Source organism: Penicillium robsamsonii (assembly GCF_028829455.1).
Source record: "Penicillium robsamsonii strain IBT 29466 chromosome Unknown utg000005l_segment0_segment0, whole genome shotgun sequence".
Taxonomy (NCBI): domain Eukaryota; kingdom Fungi; phylum Ascomycota; class Eurotiomycetes; order Eurotiales; family Aspergillaceae; genus Penicillium; species Penicillium robsamsonii.
The window spans coordinates 1168750-1189136 of record NW_026643223.1 but is presented as its reverse complement, the minus strand read 5'-3'; the positions used below and the strand labels follow the sequence as shown (position 1 = coordinate 1189136).

At 49.3% G+C, this 20387-nt stretch overlaps 8 protein-coding genes across 8 annotated transcripts; 4 read left to right on the top strand and 4 right to left on the bottom strand.

The window, feature by feature from the left end:
• Positions 1 to 495: 495 nt before the first annotated feature.
• On the bottom strand, positions 496 to 1875 carry gel1 (1,3-beta-glucanosyltransferase gel1; the record flags this gene model as incomplete). Its single annotated transcript, XM_057232751.1, has 1 exon — positions 496 to 1875. The coding sequence occupies one exon, from the start codon at positions 1873 to 1875 to the stop codon at positions 496 to 498; it is 1380 nt and encodes a 459-aa protein (XP_057082293.1).
• Positions 1876 to 3075: 1200 nt separating this feature from the next.
• On the bottom strand, positions 3076 to 3858 carry N7447_008488 (sterol desaturase family protein; the record flags this gene model as incomplete). Its single annotated transcript, XM_057232750.1, has 1 exon — positions 3076 to 3858. One exon carries the CDS (start codon positions 3856 to 3858, stop codon positions 3076 to 3078), a length of 783 nt encoding a protein of 260 aa, XP_057082292.1.
• Positions 3859 to 5962: 2104 nt separating this feature from the next.
• Positions 5963 to 7216, top strand: N7447_008487 (tyrosinase family protein; the record flags this gene model as incomplete). The annotated part of the gene is made up of 4 exons (XM_057232749.1): positions 5963 to 6102; positions 6161 to 6286; positions 6344 to 6466; positions 6514 to 7216. The coding sequence occupies 4 exons, from the start codon at positions 5963 to 5965 to the stop codon at positions 7214 to 7216; spliced, it is 1092 nt and encodes a 363-aa protein (XP_057082291.1).
• Positions 7217 to 7739: 523 nt separating this feature from the next.
• Positions 7740 to 8654, top strand: N7447_008486 (putative GPI anchored cell wall protein (Dan4); the record flags this gene model as incomplete). The annotated part of the gene is made up of 1 exon (XM_057232748.1): positions 7740 to 8654. One exon carries the CDS (start codon positions 7740 to 7742, stop codon positions 8652 to 8654), a length of 915 nt encoding a protein of 304 aa, XP_057082290.1.
• A 608-nt stretch (positions 8655 to 9262) lies between these two features.
• Positions 9263 to 9833, bottom strand: pex4 (putative ubiquitin conjugating enzyme (UbcJ); the record flags this gene model as incomplete). Its single annotated transcript, XM_057232747.1, has 2 exons — positions 9263 to 9603; positions 9665 to 9833. The coding sequence occupies 2 exons, from the start codon at positions 9831 to 9833 to the stop codon at positions 9263 to 9265; spliced, it is 510 nt and encodes a 169-aa protein (XP_057082289.1).
• A 214-nt stretch (positions 9834 to 10047) lies between these two features.
• On the top strand, positions 10048 to 11340 carry N7447_008484 (endonuclease III domain-containing protein; the record flags this gene model as incomplete). Its single annotated transcript, XM_057232746.1, has 1 exon — positions 10048 to 11340. One exon carries the CDS (start codon positions 10048 to 10050, stop codon positions 11338 to 11340), a length of 1293 nt encoding a protein of 430 aa, XP_057082288.1.
• Positions 11341 to 12305: 965 nt separating this feature from the next.
• Positions 12306 to 16026, bottom strand: N7447_008483 (uncharacterized protein; the record flags this gene model as incomplete). Its single annotated transcript, XM_057232745.1, has 3 exons — positions 12306 to 13217; positions 13268 to 15030; positions 15090 to 16026. The coding sequence occupies 3 exons, from the start codon at positions 16024 to 16026 to the stop codon at positions 12306 to 12308; spliced, it is 3612 nt and encodes a 1203-aa protein (XP_057082287.1).
• A 1047-nt stretch (positions 16027 to 17073) lies between these two features.
• On the top strand, positions 17074 to 19456 carry N7447_008482 (putative DNA helicase; the record flags this gene model as incomplete). Its single annotated transcript, XM_057232744.1, has 4 exons — positions 17074 to 17630; positions 17687 to 19119; positions 19239 to 19299; positions 19372 to 19456. The coding sequence occupies 4 exons, from the start codon at positions 17074 to 17076 to the stop codon at positions 19454 to 19456; spliced, it is 2136 nt and encodes a 711-aa protein (XP_057082286.1).
• Positions 19457 to 20387: the final 931 nt, after the last annotated feature.

Sequence of the window (20387 nt, the reverse complement as noted above, 5' to 3'; positions counted from 1 at the left end):
TGCAGGTTCGTTTCTATATGTGACTTGAATTATCATGCTGGGATAGATACTTCCCGAGGAGGTGGCATTCGCTTCAAATGTTAGGTAGAGTAGTACATAACATGCTGACGTTGATGTTTTTAGTCAGGAGTACTTTGATCCACTATCCCAATCGAGCAGACGGGCACTTGCTGAGGGGGCTGGGAGGACTGTGGGCAGACTACAGATTGAGTGGAATACAGCTTGGGATTGGGGTTTCTACCATGGCAATAGTGTAAATTTTGGGTCCAGTAAATATAAGAATATGAGCAGTTCAGCCCTGTTTCATTTCACACTAGGCACAGATATCTAACACTGCTATACACCAACTAGAAAGCATCTCACCATCCCCCCCACCCATTTGCAAAGCCCAATGATTATCACAGGGTGAAAAAAAAAGGCCAGATAAAAAAAGATACATGTCAAGGAGAATTGAATAAAAAACGTGTTCAAGCCCCTTCATAAAAGGTAGGATGATTACAGAAGGATGAAAGCGGCACCGAACAAAGTCGACAGGACAGTGACCATACCGACGGAAGCAGCAGCGAAACCGAACTGGGAAGGCTTGAGGCCAGGGGCGGCACCCTCGGAGCTGGTGCTGGAAGCAGCAGCGCCACCGCTGGTAGCAGCAGAGACATCACCGGAGCCCTGGGTGGCAAGGCCGCTGGAAGCGACACCAGCATCCTGGCTGCCCTTACCCTTGAAACCATCACCCTTGCCGGCACCCTGGGTCAGGTACTTCTTAGCAGGGGCGGGCATGGCGGGGAGGAGAGCATCGGCATCGACGTTCCAGTTGGGCTTGGACTTGACGGGGCAGCCGGAGGCACCACCGGTGGAGTTGTAGCCACCGTTACCCTTGGGGTTATCGGTCTCATCGAAGGAAGCCTTGAGAGCCTTGTAATCCTTGTTGGGATTGACCTTGTTACCGTCGATCTTGACCAGGCCGTACTTGTTGCCGCCCTCGGTGTACTCGTAAACCAGACCGCCGGAGTAGACGGGAGTCATCTTCTCGGAGTAGAGGGCCTTGACCTCGTTGAACTCGCGGGTGTTGGTGTTGCAGCCGTACTCGGAAAGGAAGAGGGGGAGTCCGTAGCCGGTGAAGTTCTTCACCTTCTGGTCCCAGCCGGAGGTGGTGAAGGAAGAGGGGTCGCACCAGGAGTAGTCGTTGAAGGCGAAGAAGTCGGAGCGCTCATCGTCGGTACCGCAGTTCATGTACTCGGCCATCTCGAGACGGTTGGTGTTGACATCAGCGGCGGAGTATCCGACGGGGACGTGGCGGAGCTTGCGAGAGCGGAGGTAAGTGCGCATGTCACGGGTGACGGCCTTGACGTAAGGAGCGGCCTTGGAGGATGGGCCGTCATCAACGACCTCGTTACCGGAGAAGAAGGCAAGGGTGTTGTCGTACTTGGCGAACTTCTCCATGGTGGCGAAGATGTACTGGAGGTAGACGTCGTTGTAGGAGATGTCGGGCTTGTCACGGTTGAGGGAGTACTTGGGGGTGTTGACATCGAGGACAAGGTAGATGCCAGCCTCGGCGAGGGCGTTCATGCACTCGTCGTGATCCTGGGAGTTATCGACGGAGTAGACACGGATGGTGTTGAGGCCCAATTCCTTGAAGTTCTTGATGTCACGCTTGCAACCATCGACATCAGCGATGGGATCGCTGAGGTCGGAAGAACCACCGGGCTGGTAGTCGACACCGCGCATGTAGAAACGCTCATCGCCCTTGAAGAAGGCGTTACCCTTGACAGTGATGGGGGTGATATCACTGGCGCGGGCCTTAATGGTTGCGGCACCGAGGACGGTCGAGGCGCCCAGGGTGATGGCCGTAGCCATGGAGGCAGCTGTGGCCTTCATAATGTGAGAATAAGTGGAAAAAAGAGCGAAACTTGATATGAACGAGAGTGGGAGAATTAGAAGCGCTCAGAGGATTAAAAGAGTGAATGACAGACTGAGAAACGAAAGTGAGGTCAGAAAGAATGAAAAGGAAGGGAAGAAAAAGGCAAGGGATGAAAGGAGTTATGAGGCCAAGACTCCCCAGCAAATGGGCTGTGCTACTGCCAAGGGTCTTAATGTACATTGGCTGTCTGCTTTGTGATCAGCAAGGGTCATATTGCAGTGGACTTTTTGTGGAGTGACCCTGAATAAGGGTCGTTAATAGGTTCGTTCTTTAGATTTATTTTTCTTTGTCAGGTCCGGACCATCCTAACATCTGATGTAGAGGTGTACAAATGCATTCCAATTATATCTGTGTTATATCAAGTGTATACACTCTATTTCCACTGCATAACTACATATATCTCAAATTTATTATTCCGGCCATGAATCCCAGAGTGGAGAACCCTAGCTTGGCGATGACGCACCCCCATCTGGGCAAATCTGGGCAAGTCGATCGCACTTCAGGGGTCTTAGCAGTATTATAAGGGTCTAAGGGGTCAGACTATAGGGGCTAGTCAAACGCACTCAAATTCTAGATTCCCGAGTCAATCCTTGACATTTTTATTCGCTAAAACGCTTGTCTCGGCGCCACGAACCCCACCTGAGCGCCATACTAATTTTCAGACGGTCTATACATAGACCTGAGACACTGGATTGGATGCTGTGTGCATCAAATCTATTTCTTTCATGTTTCAAATCTACAAAGTACTCCGTTGGCACGATTGCAATCTGCATTCAAGTAAGCAAAACCCGAACATAACAAATCATGCCCTAGATCCTAAATGTGGCCCATATTCTAAAGTTTAGACTGTCTCACTGGTGTTCCGTGTGTCGGCTATATCCTCCCATGTATTTCCGTACCCCAGACTTGACCACAGAAAAATCCCAGGAAAAACTCCGACTATTAATACCCAAGACTACCCAAGACACGTTCATTCGGCAATGGTTCTATCTCAGAATATTCTATTTTGAGATGGTGAGACAAGTTCACCTTGGAAGAGTTACTCCGATGCTCCAGCCTAGGCCACCGCATTTTTGTTCCCGCCAAGATGTGACCGCTCTAAACTGCCGTATATTTATTTACACATAACTAGTTATGTACACAAACAAATAACTTGTTTAAGCAGTGCGCTTCTTCAATTTATCCGTTCCATGCACCCAATCCAACAATCCTAACGACCCATAATTCAAATTGAATTTCTCATGATGAAGATCATGCATTTTGGCTTTGTGACAAAAGAAATCATACCCACTGTGAACCGTCGCTGTATTCACCAGCTCATAAGCCAAGAACAACCAAAAAGTCACAACGTGACTCCCCAACAACTGCGGCGGCAGAGAGATGGGTAATGTATTAGCGAAGATGTGTTCAATCGGATGGGCAAATTGAGCAGCCAACGCAATCGGAGCCGTGAATCGGTGATGTTTCTTATGGATCGGGATGTATAGGGCGGGGATATGCAGGATTCGGTGACTGTAGTAGAATAGAGCTTCGCGCATCAACAGGCTGAGGAAGACGTCGCGGAGGATCTCGACTGGCGCTGGTAGGGAGGTCTCGATGCGATAGGTTGATTTAGTGCCAGCATGGCTGGCTGCGAACAGCAAGGTCAGATGAAGGACAGATGCTAGGATTTGGTTCTGTAGCACGACCAGGAAGCAGCGTGCGATCTCGCGACGATTTGGCTGTTTGGGGGCGGGTTGGATTTTGTGGCGCTGGGAGAAAGAGGGCGCTAGCACGTCGAGGAGCATATAGCATATCGATGGGAGCCAGAAGGTGAGGAGTTGGACAAGAAGTGTCCCCACGAACTCGATTTTCTGGGGCGAGTAAGTGGCCACGATGTGAACCCAGATGGCCGTGGCTTGGGATAGGACTTGGTCCAGAATGCTTTTCGGGATCTCCATGATTGCGCATGGAAATCGTTCGAGAACTGGCAGGATCTGGAGTTAATGTTAAATGTGAGTTCATGGTCTCCGTACCTGCCTCGGTTAGTTCCCCAGACCCCCCGCAGCGGGTGTTGATCGTTCTGCTCGCCATGTGAGAAAGCTTAAAGCTCGGGTATCTGTAACTTATGATCTATTGATCTAGATCAAAGGCACATGAAGTTTGTCAGCTAAAATCAAAACACAGACACTGAAAGAGGAAGAAGCGATGAAGCTGTGAGGGGCCCGAGCATGGCCCGGTATAGAAATGTGTAAATATTGTAAAGGAAGAGATCAGCCCTTCACATTGACATGGAGTTTCATGCTCAGTCTTTGAAACTAAATATTAGAGTACGCATCGCCAATTCCCGGGGTCCTAGGAAGACCCACCCACAACGATGTTCAACTACCTAAAACATAGCCTAGGTTGCCTCTTCGCCAACACCAAAGGTCACGATTCTAAACCCCCCACCAAAGCCACAGCCACCAACTCGAGTATCAAGGAGCGCCCGTGCGTCTCGCGGCTAGACGTCCGGTGTAGACCATCCAGCAGAAGGTGTATGTTGTAGGCTGATTCCCAACGCTAGGTTAGCCGCCTACATCGCCCGAGACTAAGCAGTATATTTTCGCCAGAGCGATCCAGATACATCTCTGCCTCTGATATTTATGGGGGTCTAGCGGTCTAGGATGGCATTCTCTCGATAGCGACGGGCTTGATTGAGGTCTTGATATTTCCTGGGGATTGGGTGGTCTAGGTTTCCAATATGACAGAAGCGCAAAGGCACTGTTTGTATCCCGCCTGGACAGTTGCTTGGACATGGGCCATATCGGTACCTTTTCACGCTTGTTGTTCTCACCGAGGCGATCGATGGTAGCGGGATGAAATTATGCGTACGACCTAGGGATCTTGTGAGGGATGGAGGGCAAGATTTCTGCGATGGGTTGGGGTGTATGAGAGGAAATGCTATTGAGTTTCCTTTTGCGATTTGGTGTGTTGGCTTGCTAGGATAGTTCCACGTTTTGTTGTGGATTCATCTTTTGAGTGATATCACACGTTTTTAAGGGCGAAGCTACGCTTATACCTAACCAATCCGGATAGAAGTAACGCAATGATAATCAGCTACCTCAGCTAGGATGTGAATGGCTTTGCACTCTGTGGCCTATATCTATATCGAGCATGTCAATACGAGGATTGTCATTGTCGAAGATATGGAACGCCTGATATCTAGAACCATGTGATCATAGCCTGCAGCATGACAGAAGTAGCAAGCTTAGGCACTTCCTATAACAGTAGAGCAATGCATGTTTCACCCTATGTGGACTTGCTATAATTGTATAGAGAACCGGTCTAACGCGGTACGGTGTAGTTCCTGCTACAACGGTCCAGGTAAATTGAAGTTGAATTTACACGCTCAGCCCGAGAGATGGACAATAGCTGGTCGCCTAAAGAGCCAACAATGCCAGGTTACTATTTTACCGAGTACCTACTTGGATACGATGTACGTCGGTCGGGTATCTATTACCATAATCAAGGTCTCCCATTGGCCATGGCCTTGGGGACGGTTGCCCATCCCAACAAATGCAGCTATAATTTCAAGATCGACTAAAATCCCCCTCTCTACCCCACTCCAACAGGGACTAAGTATACATGTGGACTTCGGACACAGTTCGCCTCGACACAACACCGATATCGACGAACCCTCTCCTAGCAAATATGTGTAGGATAATTCAATTGGCTTGCAGCATCACCTCACCAAGCTTTTAGGATGGCATATAAATCCATATAATCGAGAGAAAATGCACCGACAGATTACGCTAAGGCACTTTCGCCCGTAAAATGACAGCTCACACACCGAGAGGTCAGGAACCTGCATAGCCAAGTTTTATTCCGAGTTTCCGAGGCTAAAATATAGACTAGACTAAAATGCTCCGTCGATTTACATATATCATACAAGGGATACTATCAGGGTTTCTGAGCTCGATAATGCGAGATCGGGGGTTACTTATAAACCGTGGCCATGGACCAGACAGAGAGAGTCGAGAATTTTATCAGCCGTAGGGGATCTTTTCCATTGGGATTGACAGGATGGTTGGTTTTTATCAGTCTTTCTTGCTCATTGCCCTGGGGGTTTTGGTTTCGGCAGCCGACTTCTCTTTAATTGATATCATTGGTTTCCCCTTTGCCGAGCAGTGTGGAAAGCACAATGTTGCTGTGCGAAAGGAATGGTTTGTGTTTTTTTTTTTTTTGGTTTTCTAGGGCCAATTGAGAACTGACGTTGTATAGGGGAGAGTTGAAGCGAGCGGAGCGGATCGACTATATCGATGCGGTATTGTGTATGCAACGGCAGCCTCAGCACCTTCCAAGGGAAGAGTACCCGGGAGTACAGAACCGATTCGATGATTTTGTGGCGTAGGTTCTATGGCTTCATTCTAGACGCTAGGGACCGAGTCCTGACATATCATATAGTACCCATATCAACTATACACTCAATGTCCACCTGAGTGGTTTGTTCCTGCCATGGCACCGTCACTTCCTCTGGCTCTGGGAAACAGCCCTGCGCGACGAGTGTGGTTACACTGGCCATCTCCCGTACGTGCTACTCACCACAACCTCCAAACCATAATAACACAAACCAGATACTGGAACTGGCCATTATGGTCCGAGAACCTGAAAGCCAGCCCACTCTTCGACTGCAGCGACAGCTCCCTCTCCGGCGACGGCGAATACAACCCGGAAGAAGAAAGCATCTCAGGCGGCGCGGTAACCCTCCCGCGAGGATCAGGTGGTGGCTGTGTGCGATGCGGACCATTCAAAGACATGAAAATCCACATGGGCCCATTTGACCGCAACATTGCCTCATTCACCAAACTCCCCGCTCCAGGCTTTGACTACAACCCACGCTGCTTCAACCGTAGTCTAAACAATTTCGTCAGTAGCAACTACGATAACGTGACCATTGTCGATAGACTCCTGGCCGCGACCAATATCTCCGATTTCCAAGTTGTCATGGATTACTGGCCCGCGCGGCCGGCCGGGGTTCTAGGCATCCATGGCGGTGGACATTTCAGCCTCGGAGCCACACTCCAAGACTTGTTCACATCGCCGCAAGACCCGGCTTTTATGCTCCACCACGGTATGATTGATCGGTTGTGGAGTATTTGGCAGAAGAAGGATGGTAATCGGTTTGCGCTTAATGGGACGAATAGGATTCTTAATCCGCCCGATGCAAGGATTGTTACGCTGGATTTGGAGATGGAGTTTGGTGTGCTCGATCGGTCTCGGTCGGTCGGTGAGGTGATGGATCCGACTGGATACCGGTATTGTTATTCGTATAGTTGACCGAGGATAAACTCCGAAGTCACACCGGTTACTGGATAATAGGAACCATGAAAGACCTAGGGGAGCTTGAAATGTCCTGAAAATGCCTAATGGAGTAAAAAAGAAATAGTGACACGACTCTTACTATTGTTAGCGCTGAGACCAGGCCAATAATGGAGCTCCTTACTCTTTTCCGCAGATTCCTAATACCGGAGTACTCCGTACCCGACTCCATATGGCTAACATAAATATAGTGGAATAGTTCGTCTCGGTATCCATCGAGTTCTTTGGGCCGATCCGAGACATTTGATAGGGCCGTAAAAAAATCAGCCACGATATTCTGTTTATCTTCACTAGTGCGAAAAATCAAGAAATAGATATCCAAAAGAAAATAGTGAAAAAGTGAAACAAACAATTAGATAGTTGCCACCTGTGGCTCCTGCTGTTTGTCTCTTTACTTTCTTTTTTCTAACACCTCTTACACCTTTCTCCTTCACCCTGACATCTTCCCATCGCCTTATCAGTCTATCTTCAGCCTCCCAAAATGCTGCGTATCAGCCTTCTTCAATTGCTTTTCGTTACCCTGATCGCTCTGTCTGCGGTCTTCGCAGCAGACGTCAGGGGGACACACCGTGAGTCTCTCCAAGAAGCCCTCGCCGACATCAAGGCAGCCTCGTTCCATGATGCTCTGCATACTTTCTCTGCCAAATTCCGTCATGGTATCTTTCCAACTGACCTTCATGCCGCCGAAGCCCTGCAAAGCGAAGAGCCCGCCATTGCAAGCCTAATCAAGCTCGCCAAGCGTCAGAGCAATGCCACATCCAGCCCTGAGACATCCCCGGCTCCGGTTCCTTCGGTGACTACTTCCAGCACCGAATCAGCCACTGACCCGTCCACCACCTCAGCTTCTGAGACCAGTGAGACCAGCTCGGCTTCTACCGCTGAGCCTACTACCAGCGTGCAGCCAACCGAGCCCTCGACCAGCTCTACGAGCTCTGCTAGCTCTACCGGCTCCACCAGCTCTGCATCGGTCCCCGAGACCTCTACGGCCACAACCCAGACCACTGCTCAGCCCACTTCCACTACTCAGTCGACCACGGCTACTACTTCCTCGACTACCCAGACCACTCACTCGTCAACCAGTGTGGCTTCGACTCTGTCAACTACCAAGAGCACTTCGTCCACTAAGTCTACCTCCAGCGACTCAACTACTGCTCAAACCACCGAGCACACCAGCTTGAGCACTTCCACCCTCAAGAGCACCACCACCATGCCCGACGGCTCTCTGAGCACCATCACCTCGATCACGGTCATCACCCCAGAGGCAACCGGCAAAGCCACGGGTACCGCCGCTGGCAAGCCTGGTCTGCAGACTAACGCCGCCGCGATGCCTACTGGCATGGCTCGCGAGGTTGTCGCCATGTTTGGTGGTGCTGTCGTGGTCGCAATGGCTCTGTAATGGATCGATTTTTGTCTTTATCGCCTGCTTGCATCTTTATTTCGAACGGCGTTTTCTAGCACTTCGCATCGGCTCTGCATCTTCCTGGCTATTGCCATTGTACTATCTTTTCGCATGACCCGTGACGACCTACTCATGTCTCTCCTTATTTCTTGAGCGTTCGATGGCGGGAATTAGTGCCGAATTTGGCCTTTGTCCCGAGGGTTTTATCAGAACATTTACAGCGCATTGCACACGCTCAGCTTTCATGTGATTATTTTTAGTCCATGTTTTAATCTTCGCCTTGAAGATAACCAAAATTGTGCTCATTATCAAATTATCAAATTCATTAGCTCATTGACTGTATGGATTCATTCTTCGTATCTAAAGTAGATTCAAGGTATATAATATCATAGGACATGTAGAGTAAGTTTAAGGTATGCAAGATGATCGGAATGTCAGAATTGTGCGCAATCATCAAACCCATCGACACATTGACGTGAAGTCATTGATCGTATGAAGAGTGGGTGCAGGGTGTCCGAGAAGATCGAAATGTGCACAGCGGTGTTGTATGCGTGGTCGACGGTCTCTAACGAGCCTTGAGTGTCTCAGCTGGTCCCGAGAAACCATCACCGTCCAGCATTCCGACCTTCCTCCCACCGCTCCGTTTCAGTCCAGTACCGGACAACACTCTCCCAAGCAGCGAAGTCCCCGTTGCGCAGTAGAACCGCGATATCAGGATTCAGCGGCGAGTCCGGATTCGGGTCCGTCAACAACTGCTGGATAGTCGTGAGTGTGCCGGAGAGACCCCCAGACCCAGCCGGACTCCATTCTGAATCTAAGAGCGACAAGCAGATCTTGCCCGTTTGGAACTCGATATTTGGATGCGCAATCTTAGTCGTGAAGCGGATTTTTGGCGGTGCGTGAGGATAGTTCGGGGGAATTGTAATATCAAGATGCCAAAGTCCACCTGTTGGCACGTTAGATCGACTGGAACCCAGCAGGGATCAGATTTGAAATTGTGTACTTACCCTCGTATGGTGTTCCATTGGGGCCCTTCAATACAGTTTCCCAGTGTAGCAGGTCCTCATCATTGATCGGCCTCAGGTACAGGAGTGATTCATTCCCATTCTTTCTGTAATTATTCAGCTCTTTCACGAGCCGTTTTGTTGTGTCAATATACGATGTCTGGGACTCCATGTGAAACGTGATAAACTGTATGAAATTATGTAGATGTGTAGTTGAAGTGCGCCCCTCGCAGAGTTGGGAAAGTCGGGCCAGCGATCGCCGAGGTTGGGGAAGTTCTGCCTGGCCCACCCATGGATCGACCATCCGAGGATTCGCACGTGAGATTGCTTTCCGACTTCCTTGCCTGCTCACTTCCTGTCTTCTGTTAATTCTCTGTTAATTCGCTATGCGCACTTCTCGCACTTCCAGGGACACCGCGGAGGTCCTGCAGGCCCTCTCGCCCCCTATCCGACGACAAACGCGCAGCTCCAATGTGAGCGCGTTGAAAAGTTTCGCCTACAACCCAAATCCGAACGCGACTGCGACTATCAAGACAGAGCCTGGAAATGTCTCGATGATACCCGTTTTGTCTGTCTCTAAAAGCGAAGATGAATCCTCTCTCTCCGAGGCCGACACGGCGGATATCGAAGACCTCCTTGAACCGCCACCAAAGCGCCAAAAACGCAACGCAAACTCCATAAACCCACGAGTTCTCAAGCAGAGCACAAGTCCTCGCACACCCCAAAAAGTCATCGTTAAGGAGGATCCCGATCAGAAACCCACCCCGACCCCCAAACAGAAACAGCGACGGCTCCCTGCCCGCAAAACCCGCGATGTCGACGGCTCGGTCAAGGTCGAGCCCCCGTCCAACTGGGAGGAGATGTACGAAACTGTGAAAAAGATGAGAGCAGCCAATCCAACTGCACCGGTAGATACGATGGGCTGTTCGGAGCTATATTGGCGCGCGTCATCACCAATAAACCGTCGATTCCAGACCCTCATCGCACTGATGCTCTCATCCCAGACAAAAGACACAGTTACTGCGGTAGCGATGCAGCGCCTTCACACCGAGCTCGGAGATGACCCCGCTCCAGATGAGGACATCAAAATCAAACAAGAAATCAAACAAGAAGACGACGATTCGAAACCCACCGACAGCACCCTCAACCTAACCAACATCCTAGCCGTGGACCCAACGCGACTAAACGAACTAATCCGCACAGTCGGCTTCCACAACAACAAAACAAAATACATCAAAGCAACCGCGCTGATTCTGCGAGACCAGCACGGTGGCGATATCCCCTCAACACCAGAGGAACTCATGGCACTCCCAGGTGTCGGACCCAAAATGGCCTACCTCTGTTTGAGTGCTGCATGGGGTAAACACCTGGGGATTGGCGTCGATGTGCATGTCCACCGTATCACCAATCTCTGGGGTTGGAATAAAACCAAGACGCCCGAGGAAACGAGGAAGGCGCTGCAGTCGTGGTTGCCGCCTGATAAGTGGCATGAGATTAATAAGTTGCTTGTTGGGCTTGGTCAGACGGTTTGTTTGCCTGTTAAGCGTCGCTGTGGGGATTGTGATCTGGCTGGCACGCGGCTTTGTAAGAGTGAGATTCGGGGGCTTGAGCCGACAGTGATGAGGGTTAAGAGGAGTCCTGAAGTTGATGAGCCCAAGGTTAAGATTGAGGCTGTTTGAATGGCACTTTGCTGCTTGTGGATTACTGGTTCAATTTATACAGTCCATCCATCTCTGGATGAGAGAGCGTGGCGTCAGCGCTGAGCATTCGCTTGATATGAGGTTCCTAGAATGGTCTGATATTATCATCCTTAGTCGAAGGTACTTCAGCCTCTGAACCATGGCTTTGGGACAAAGTCATCCCATGACGCACTGGTCCAAACACCGATAATCTTCTTTTGATGCAACCTTTCAAGATTCCTTCTAAGGGTTGTTTGGAAGGCTGTGGCCACTTGGGCAGCCATGCTTTGTTCCTGAATCATCGTTGCCGCTGTGAGCCTCCAGGCACACTTCTCGGCGCTTCGCTGTCGCCTATCACATGTCACTATAACCAAAAGACGAGTGGGATGTGTTCATCAACCAAAACGGGGCCGGAGCTGAGCGATGACCCAATCTCGGTCTGTAAAGGGTCTATACAGAAATATATTATATCAAGAAACAGTGACTATCTTTAGCGGAAGCCACATTGAAAATGTCATCTCTATAATCACACCATTTCCTCTTCTTGTAAAACTATATACAATCTCCACCCTACCTCAAGGATGGAGCAGCGTTGCACCACTGTTTGCGTCCTCTGTTTAAGCGCTTTGATTGTTGAAGGTACATATGTTGCTATATCACAGCCAGCCCACCATTGCTAGACGGTAATGTTTACATCGAACGCATGAGAGACAGCCCTTTAGTAGTAGGTGTGACACACTTGGTCTCTTGTGAGATCCGGGTTATCGTTTGGGAGGGTCAAGAACAATACATGACCCGAGGAACGGCTAATTGCCAATCTTGTTGTTTCACATGTAGCGAAGAAAGAAAGGCAGTCCGTCCGATACTCCGAAGGTATCCAAAGAAGGTTTTCCCCTCCGAATGTTATCCAGGTGTGGTCATCATTGAGGCCGTAGACCCCTTTTTCTGTCCGAAGAGGCAAATGCTCAAATGAGGGCCGGACCAAGCAAGGTAGATGACACCGAATCAAATACACCAACATCCGTATGCCGATGATGCACATTCACCTCATCAAGATAAACGCCTTCGGGAGATTCGACATCATGAGTTGACGCACCCTTCTCTGTGGTTAGATCCCAAACCTCAATGTTCTCATGGAATGAACCTGATGTGAGATTGCTTCCGTCCCGGGACCAGGAAACAGATGAGACAGACCTTTTATCTCTCCCCAGAGTCGATATACACTGCCCAGTGGCTGGATTCCATATCACGACTCTCCCATCATGTTCTGATGCGAGCCGACTTCCGTCTCGAGACCAGGAAACCGACCGGACTTGGTTGTCATACCCAACAGGGGCCGGTATACCCTGCTTAGTAGCCAGATCCCAGATCCTAACTGTTGTATCATTGGACCCCGATGCCAGCTGGCTGTCATCCTGCGACCAGGAAATAGACAAGATTAAATCGCTATGTCCCTTGAGAATCGACATACAGCGCCTGGTATCTGCGTCCCAGGTCACGATTCTCTCGTCCTTTGACCCTGATGCGAGCCACTTTTCATCACGGGACCAGGCAACCGAGTGGATTGAGCTGCTATGTCTTTCGGGGGTTGATAGGCATTGGTCAGTGGCCGGGTCCCAGATCTCAATTGTCATATCGTATGATCCCGAGGCGAGCGAGCTTCCATCCGGGGACCATGCAATAGAGTAGACTAGCCCACTCTGGTCTTTGAGTATCGACATACACCGCCCAGTGACTTTGTCCCAGATCCCGACGGTGCCGCCACTATTGCATGACTGTGATGCGAACCGGCTTGCATCTTGGGACCATGCAATCGATGCGGCATGTTCTTCGAGAATCTGAAGGCACGGACTCCAATGATCCTCCATCGCTGGTTCCTTGAGAACCCAGTTTGTTTTCACAGATTGATAACAAGGTTTGATCATACTTCGGGCGGGGCTGAAGACGAGCGATGAGAAGTATACTTGAAGGGGACTGTGCTCGATTGCTGGCCTGTGGTACTGGATAAATCGACAAGCATCTCGGACTCGTTCTGCAAGCTCTTTTGCGTTATCCAAACCCTATGACACCACTTGGTGGTTAGAAATACAGATTTATAATCGTAGAAGGGGTCATCAACCTGAAGAAACCTGTCGAGCTTGACCATAGCAGATATCCCTTCTGGAATATGTCTCATGAGACTAATGGCTTCAAGCCAGAAAAGGTATCTCTGCTTGAAAAACTCCTCAACTGGCCCATCCTGTCGGAAATCATTAATCACATCGCCATGCTCATGGCAATGTTGGAGATGATCAAGCCAGTAGAGACACGGGTACCGTACGGCTGCCAATGGATCTGGATCAGGTTGTTTAACTTCGTCGATGGGAAACCCGGGTAGTTTGAGGCCATATATATCGCGCCGTAGTATCTTGAGCGATTGCAAAGAGCGAGAAAAGATCGCATGATGCTCAGCTTCTTTACCTCGGGTAAATATTTCCTTTGATGCCGTTTGGAGAAGGAAGTCTTTTGCGGACTGATGCACAAAGAAGATAACGCGGTCTCTGATTGTAAGGAATGAGCCACATTCCTCTACTATTTTGCTTAAACATTGGTTGTCAGTGGTGATATACTCGGGCATATCGACCAAAGTCGGTAACTCGTCTAGAGTGATAGGTCGGTATGTAATTAGAACGACAGCTAGGATTTGCTTGCAAAGGCCTGCATCTTCTGATTTGTGAATTTGCTCAAGCATCTGAGCGTAGAGGGATTCAAGGCTAGATGGAAATGCAGTCAACAGCGAGCAAGCGTTTCCGTTCCTCCATCGTGCTGCTTTAGCGAGCTCCTCGCAGACTGATGCCACCCAGAGGAAGGTACCATGTGCGTTGGAAAACAAGTATTGGGAGATAGCGTCGCGTATTTCATCTTTATACTTCTTTTTCTCCGTCAATTCCTGAACTTTATGTTGGATGAAAATAGTGACTGCATCAGCCACAAATTTTTCGTTCAACTCTAGCCAAAGCGTTGCCTTCTGAGTCGCAGCCTCAAGGGCCTCTCCAATAGCTGGAAAGCAACGGCTTGACACAATCCATTTGACATGTGGACAAACTGATGATTTCTGGGCGACAAAGTCCAGAAGTAGGTCCCGATCTTGTGTACATTCATCGAGAGCATCGATCATTACATAAGTGCTCTGTAAGAGCGGATCCTCCAAGATATTGGTAAAGATCTTTGACAAGGCCTCCCATGCATTGGCATCTTCGAACCCCCTTTTCCCAGTCTTATCATGTTGTCGTCGTACATGGGAGATGAGGTATGGCTGCTGGTCAACCAAGTTAAAGATCAGGCCGCGAAGGACTGCAGCAGCGTTGTTTAATCTTGCGTCCATAGCCTGGCAGAACATAAATGAGACGGCAACATTGTCAGGGGTTGACTGATCCAGCTCGTCGATAATTCCACAGAAAAGCATTGTTTTGCCCTTTCCGGGGTCCCCTTTTATCCAGAGCAGCTGACTTCCTTGCTCATGGCGCCATTTTTTGAAGTCATCATTTTCGAAGATCCAGCGACAAGAATCCTCAAGTAGTCCGCCTTTGAGTTTTTCGATACGACGTTTGTCATCGCGGGGATCTGTCATGTATAGATCCTTTAGACAGGCTCGATCTTCGGCATCTGATGTACCATGGTTTCTTCCTCGATTGGGAGACGCTTTTTTATCTTTGAACCGACTTTAGCCAGGCAAATTTATATATCAGTGGTTTGCGAATCTTTCTTACCACCTGCCAATGTCCATCTGCGAAGCTCCCCCAACACCCTCTTGAAACCAGTCTCCTCCACTGTTGCAAATTTGACCATGTCCCTATGATTAGCGTGAATACTACGGGGCATATAGCCGGCAAGGGAGGCAGACTCCTTTGATACAATCGTCCTACCCCTAAAGGTAGGAAGCTCTTCAAAGAAGCAGGTGACCTCAAGCGCCCGACCCTTTTCACGTACTTCGCGCACCATGGCCAAAAAATCATGCTGGATCGAATCGAGGAGCTGATTATCCCTCTGCAGGACATCTAGCAGTTTCATGTTGGTAGACTGCAAGAAACCGAACGTAGTGGCAGGAATCTTGGCCCAGTCCGCCATCCACGCTCCCCTGTGAGGGGTTCCCATGAATACCACACCCTTGAGAGCATGGAATACACCCTGGAGGGGTTTTTCAGGGTTATTGCGTGATAGTAGAATAGCCGTCTTGCAAACCAGGCCCCCAAGGCTGTGGGTGACGAAGATGAGCGGACGGGAGGATGCATTGCAGGATTCTCGGTCTGATGTTAAATTGGCTAGGAGATTTGTTGCATGGTCGAGCAAGCCATTCGACGAGACACCTGATTTAGACGAGACGCCTGATTTGGACATGAAGTATGCATCGTAGCCCCATGTCAGAATCCGAGCTTGTTCGAGTTTCTGTGGAAGCAGCGCTTTCGGCCAGGGCGTAGATTGACCTTCGGCGGTCCAGGTTCTCTCCCGATCGCCCGTCAGACCATGGATGAAACAAATATCGATTTCAGCATCAGGAAGGTCACGCAAAACTTTCAGGCCGTCTGGGAAGTGAGAGACCGAAGGGTGTTTAGGTAAAGGGTCGCCTTGACAATCAAATGTAAGGTCATGCCTTTTTTCTTGCGTATAAGAGATGAGTTCGGTCTGGATTCGTCGGAGTATTCTCATGATTTAGGGGAAAAGAGACAGTCCGGGGCATGGGAACAAATGTTCTTTGTGTCACAATAATAATGGGTAGTATAGGGCCCCCTTAAATACAATATTCGGCTGGCCGAGAAAGATGTATAGAGTAGCCGCCTGCAACCTGTTACTGCATGGGCGCTTACTGCCCCAGCCAATGAAAAGTGACAGCCCGCAACGATAAAACACTAGGTGCTTAGCTAGTCTCACTTGTCCAATTAGGGTCTTTGCAGAAGTTACAGGCGCTGTCGTGCGCCGAATTGGCGGGTCTCTTCAGAGTCCCGCCAATTCAACAATACTCCTGTCAGCCAAACATTTCGATCACATCATTGGGGAAGAAGTTGGTTACCAAGTCCAGTTTAATTCATCGATGTCTCCTCTATTCCCTCGTAATTATGGTTTTCAGATTGTAAATTGATAGGTATGTATGCTTTTGTTTTCTGGATTCACGAATGCATTGTAAATACAGGTGGTTGGTTGGACATGTTCCTTATTATCTCGAACTCCCTCGCCATAATCTCTGCATCTTGATCTTCTAATAACAGGGGTTGTATACCAATACGCTTGCAAATAGCTTGGGTCCAATAAACAATATGTCCCACACGATCAAACTCGGCTTTCGCTCGTCTACTGTAGTCGCCATAGAACTCCGTGCGGGCTGCTTGGCTTAACCAAAAGCTTGGCTTAACTAAAAGCTCATGGACATGAATCTAGCTGCTGTAGGTGGCTCGCCACCAAGAGATAAATTGTTGGCAGGAACTCAGCCATGTGTCTTCGGGTTTGCAGAAATCATTGGAATATGTTTGAATATTGTACACATTGAAGTGTGTAAATCTACAGCCAATGAAAGTATCCCGAGCTCGGACATAACCCACTGAAGCTTCTTATCGCCGGTCCCTCGAAAGCTCAACAACTCGTGAAAGTCGACCACAAACCCAGCACCCCGAACTATCTACGAGAGCACACATTATATTTCCCTCAAGATCCCATCTCCAACCTCCGTATACCCCACATCGCCCTGAATCAACGCCTAAAATGCCCCCTCTAACCCCAATCCCAATCCCCCTCTTCGCCTCAACCCAACTCAACCTCCTCCACGAAGAACACGCCGCCGAAGTCTCCTCCTCAAAACTCGCTAGCACAGCCGCAACGGTCTCCCCCTCAACCCGCCGAACCCTCCAAGCAACCGGCTACGCCCTAACAGGCCTGATCCTCTCACAATGCCGAACCGGTCTCGGCGGGCGCGTCGTCGGCGAATTCGCCCCAGATCCAGCAGTCGCATCAGATGAGTCCCGGGCTGCAGATGGGACGCCTCGTCTTGGGTCGCATGGGATTCGCGTCGGGGATGTGGTGCGTGTTAGTGACATTGCGGGGCCTGGGAAAAAGGTTGGGAAAGACAAGGAGAAGGATAAGGATGCGGAGAAGGGCGGTCCTGAGGGCGTTGTTACGCGGACTGGGGATCGCGCTGTGTGGATTGCGTTTGGGCGGCCGGGTGGTGGGGGGATGTCTAAGGAGGATGACGAGGCTGTGGAGGAGCTTTGGGGGAAGAAGTTATGGGCTATTAAGCTTGCTAATGATGTTACGTATAGAAGGTATGTCGATTGGGTTATTGGGTTGATTACTGAGTGGTTTGCTGACTTCGGGCTAGGATGAGGCAGACTATGGAGAAGATGGAGAAGATGGCGGAGACTGACTATACGCATTTCATGCGTGTTGCATTTGGGCATACGACACCACTACAACTGGATACGGAGGCGTGTGGACCTGTCGAGTTTACGGATCCCACGCTTAATGATTCGCAGAAGGATGCTATTCGGTTTGCGCTGGCTTCGCGGGATATTGCGTTGATTCATGGTCCGCCTGGGACGGGAAAGACACATACACTCATTGAATTGATTTTGCAATTGGTTCAACGGAAAAAGCGCGTTCTCGTCTGTGGACCGTCGAACGTTTCTGTTGATAATATTGTGGAACGTTTGGCTCCCAAGAAGGTTCCTGTTGTGCGCATCGGTCATCCTGCTCGTCTGCTTCCTTCCGTTCTTGAGCATTCCCTTGAAGTCCTTACGCAGACCTCTGATGCTGGGGGTATTGTGAAGGATATTCGCAAGGAGATTGATGAGAAGCAGGCTAGTATTCGCAAGACTCGGTCTGGTCGCGAACGACGAGGTATTTATGACGACTTGAAGCTGCTTCGGAAGGAGTTCCGACAGCGTGAGTCTAAATGTGTGGATAACCTGGTGCGCGAGAGTAGCGTGGTGTTGGCTACTCTCCACGGGGCTGGAGGTCACCAGCTCAAGAACCAGAAGTTTGATGTTGTGATTATCGACGAGGCAAGTCAGGCTCTCGAAGCACAATGCTGGATCTCTCTTCTGGGCGCAGAGAAGGTAGTTCTTGCCGGTGATCATCTGCAATTACCGCCGACCGTCAAATCCACTGGACAGAAGTCCAAGGATGAAGTGTCCAAAGGCACCGAGGGAAAGACCGACACCGAGACATTGAAGGGTGTCTCTCTTGAGCGCACATTATTTGATCGTTTATTAGCCCTGCACGGGCCGGGGATCAAACGCATGTTGACCACCCAATATCGCATGCATGAGACAATCATGCGATTCCCCTCCGACGAACTCTACGAGGGGAAGTTGATAGCCGGCGACGCTGTGAAATCCCGTCTATTAATCGACTTGCCTTACGAAGTAGGGGGTACAGATGACACGCAGGAACCCCTGGTTTTCTGGGACACGCAAGGCGGGGATTTCCCCGAAAAGGCGGAGGATGAGATCAGCAAAAAGGGAGCCTTGCTTGGAGACAGCAAAAGCAACGAGATGGAAGCCATGGTCGTTGCCAGACACGTGGACAGCCTGATTGATGCAGGTGTCAGACCCGAGAGCATTGCCGTGATTACCCCTTACAATGGGCAATTGGCTCTACTGTCGCGCATGCTGCGAGAAAAATACCCTGGTCTTGAACTTGGTAGTGTGGATGGATTCCAGGGCCGCGAGAAAGAAGCTGTTGTGGTGAGCCTGGTACGCAGCAATGCAGAGCATGAAGTGGGTTTCTTGGGTGAGAAGCGACGATTGAATGGTATGCTTATTTCTCCTTTTTTTGGCTTTCCTTTCTTTTTTTTTCTTGTTATTTTTCGTGCAGACTGTGCAGGTGTTGTACCTGCAGCGAATTCAATAGATCACTAACGATGCATGTAGTCGCCATGACGCGCCCCAAGCGACATTTGTGTATTTGCGGCGACTCGGAGACGATCAGTCAGTAAGTGATAATTTGTCAAATGTGCCATTGAGTTCGAGGGTTTAATACTGATCGACCTTTTTTTTTTCATAGTGGGAGTAGCTTCCTCAAGCACTGGATGGACTTCCTTGAAGAAAACGCCGATCTACGATACCCCGATGCTGGAGATTTGCTGTAGAGACGTATCACCTTTAAGCGCAGATCAAGAAGTTCCAGTTCCAGAACAATTTCAGTCTCCACTTGGGATTATTTAGAACGCACGGCCTGCAATATCGGGGTCAGACCTCCAAACACAAATACTTTCACCAAAAACCCTTGCGTGGGACAGGGATAAGGAAGATAAGGTATTTCGAACCCAGTTAGACGATCTTTTCTGCAAGAAGCGTCGGTGCATTTCCCGAAACAGAATTGGGCCGTGAAAGGCTTCCGAGCCGTAACTGAGGGATATCTCCCTTTGAAGGAAACGGGAACTACGTGGGCGAATAACGTGAAGCATGGGCGAATAGCATGGGCGAATAGTATGGGCGAATAGCTTAGGCTGATTGAAGCTGAAACTGTTGAAACTGCGTGTCACTTGGGCCGTAAGTCTGTGCGGATATCAACATCCCATATGGTTGGTGTTTCAGAATCCACTTTGTCTATTCTGCATAAGAAGGTGAGTTAAAGCATTAATAGATTAATAGATTAAAAGACTAAAAGATTAATAGAGCAATATATTAACAGATCATATAGAAAGTATTCCCATTGTCTTTTTTTCTCAAACCAAAATCTGTGCTGTGGCTGAAGAACCAGTGTGGGGATTGTTAGCTCTCTCATCTCTTTCTCCCCTAATCTCTCCAACTCTCCCCTTTCTTCTCTTTGTTCTCTCCCTTTTGTTCTTTTATGAGAACAAACGGGAACTCATTATGTTCCTGATATCCGACACTGTACGTACCGTTTGTGACACTACCTGGTTCTTCTGCTAATCCCCGTTTGATAGCTTTCAATAGTCTCAGTCGACTAAATTTCAGCCTTGATTCAAATTCGGAATTTACTTTTGATACCCTTTATACCTTTGGATCTTTTTTTTCCCCGACATTCGCTCAAAGCTTTCTTTTTTTTGCTTCCAA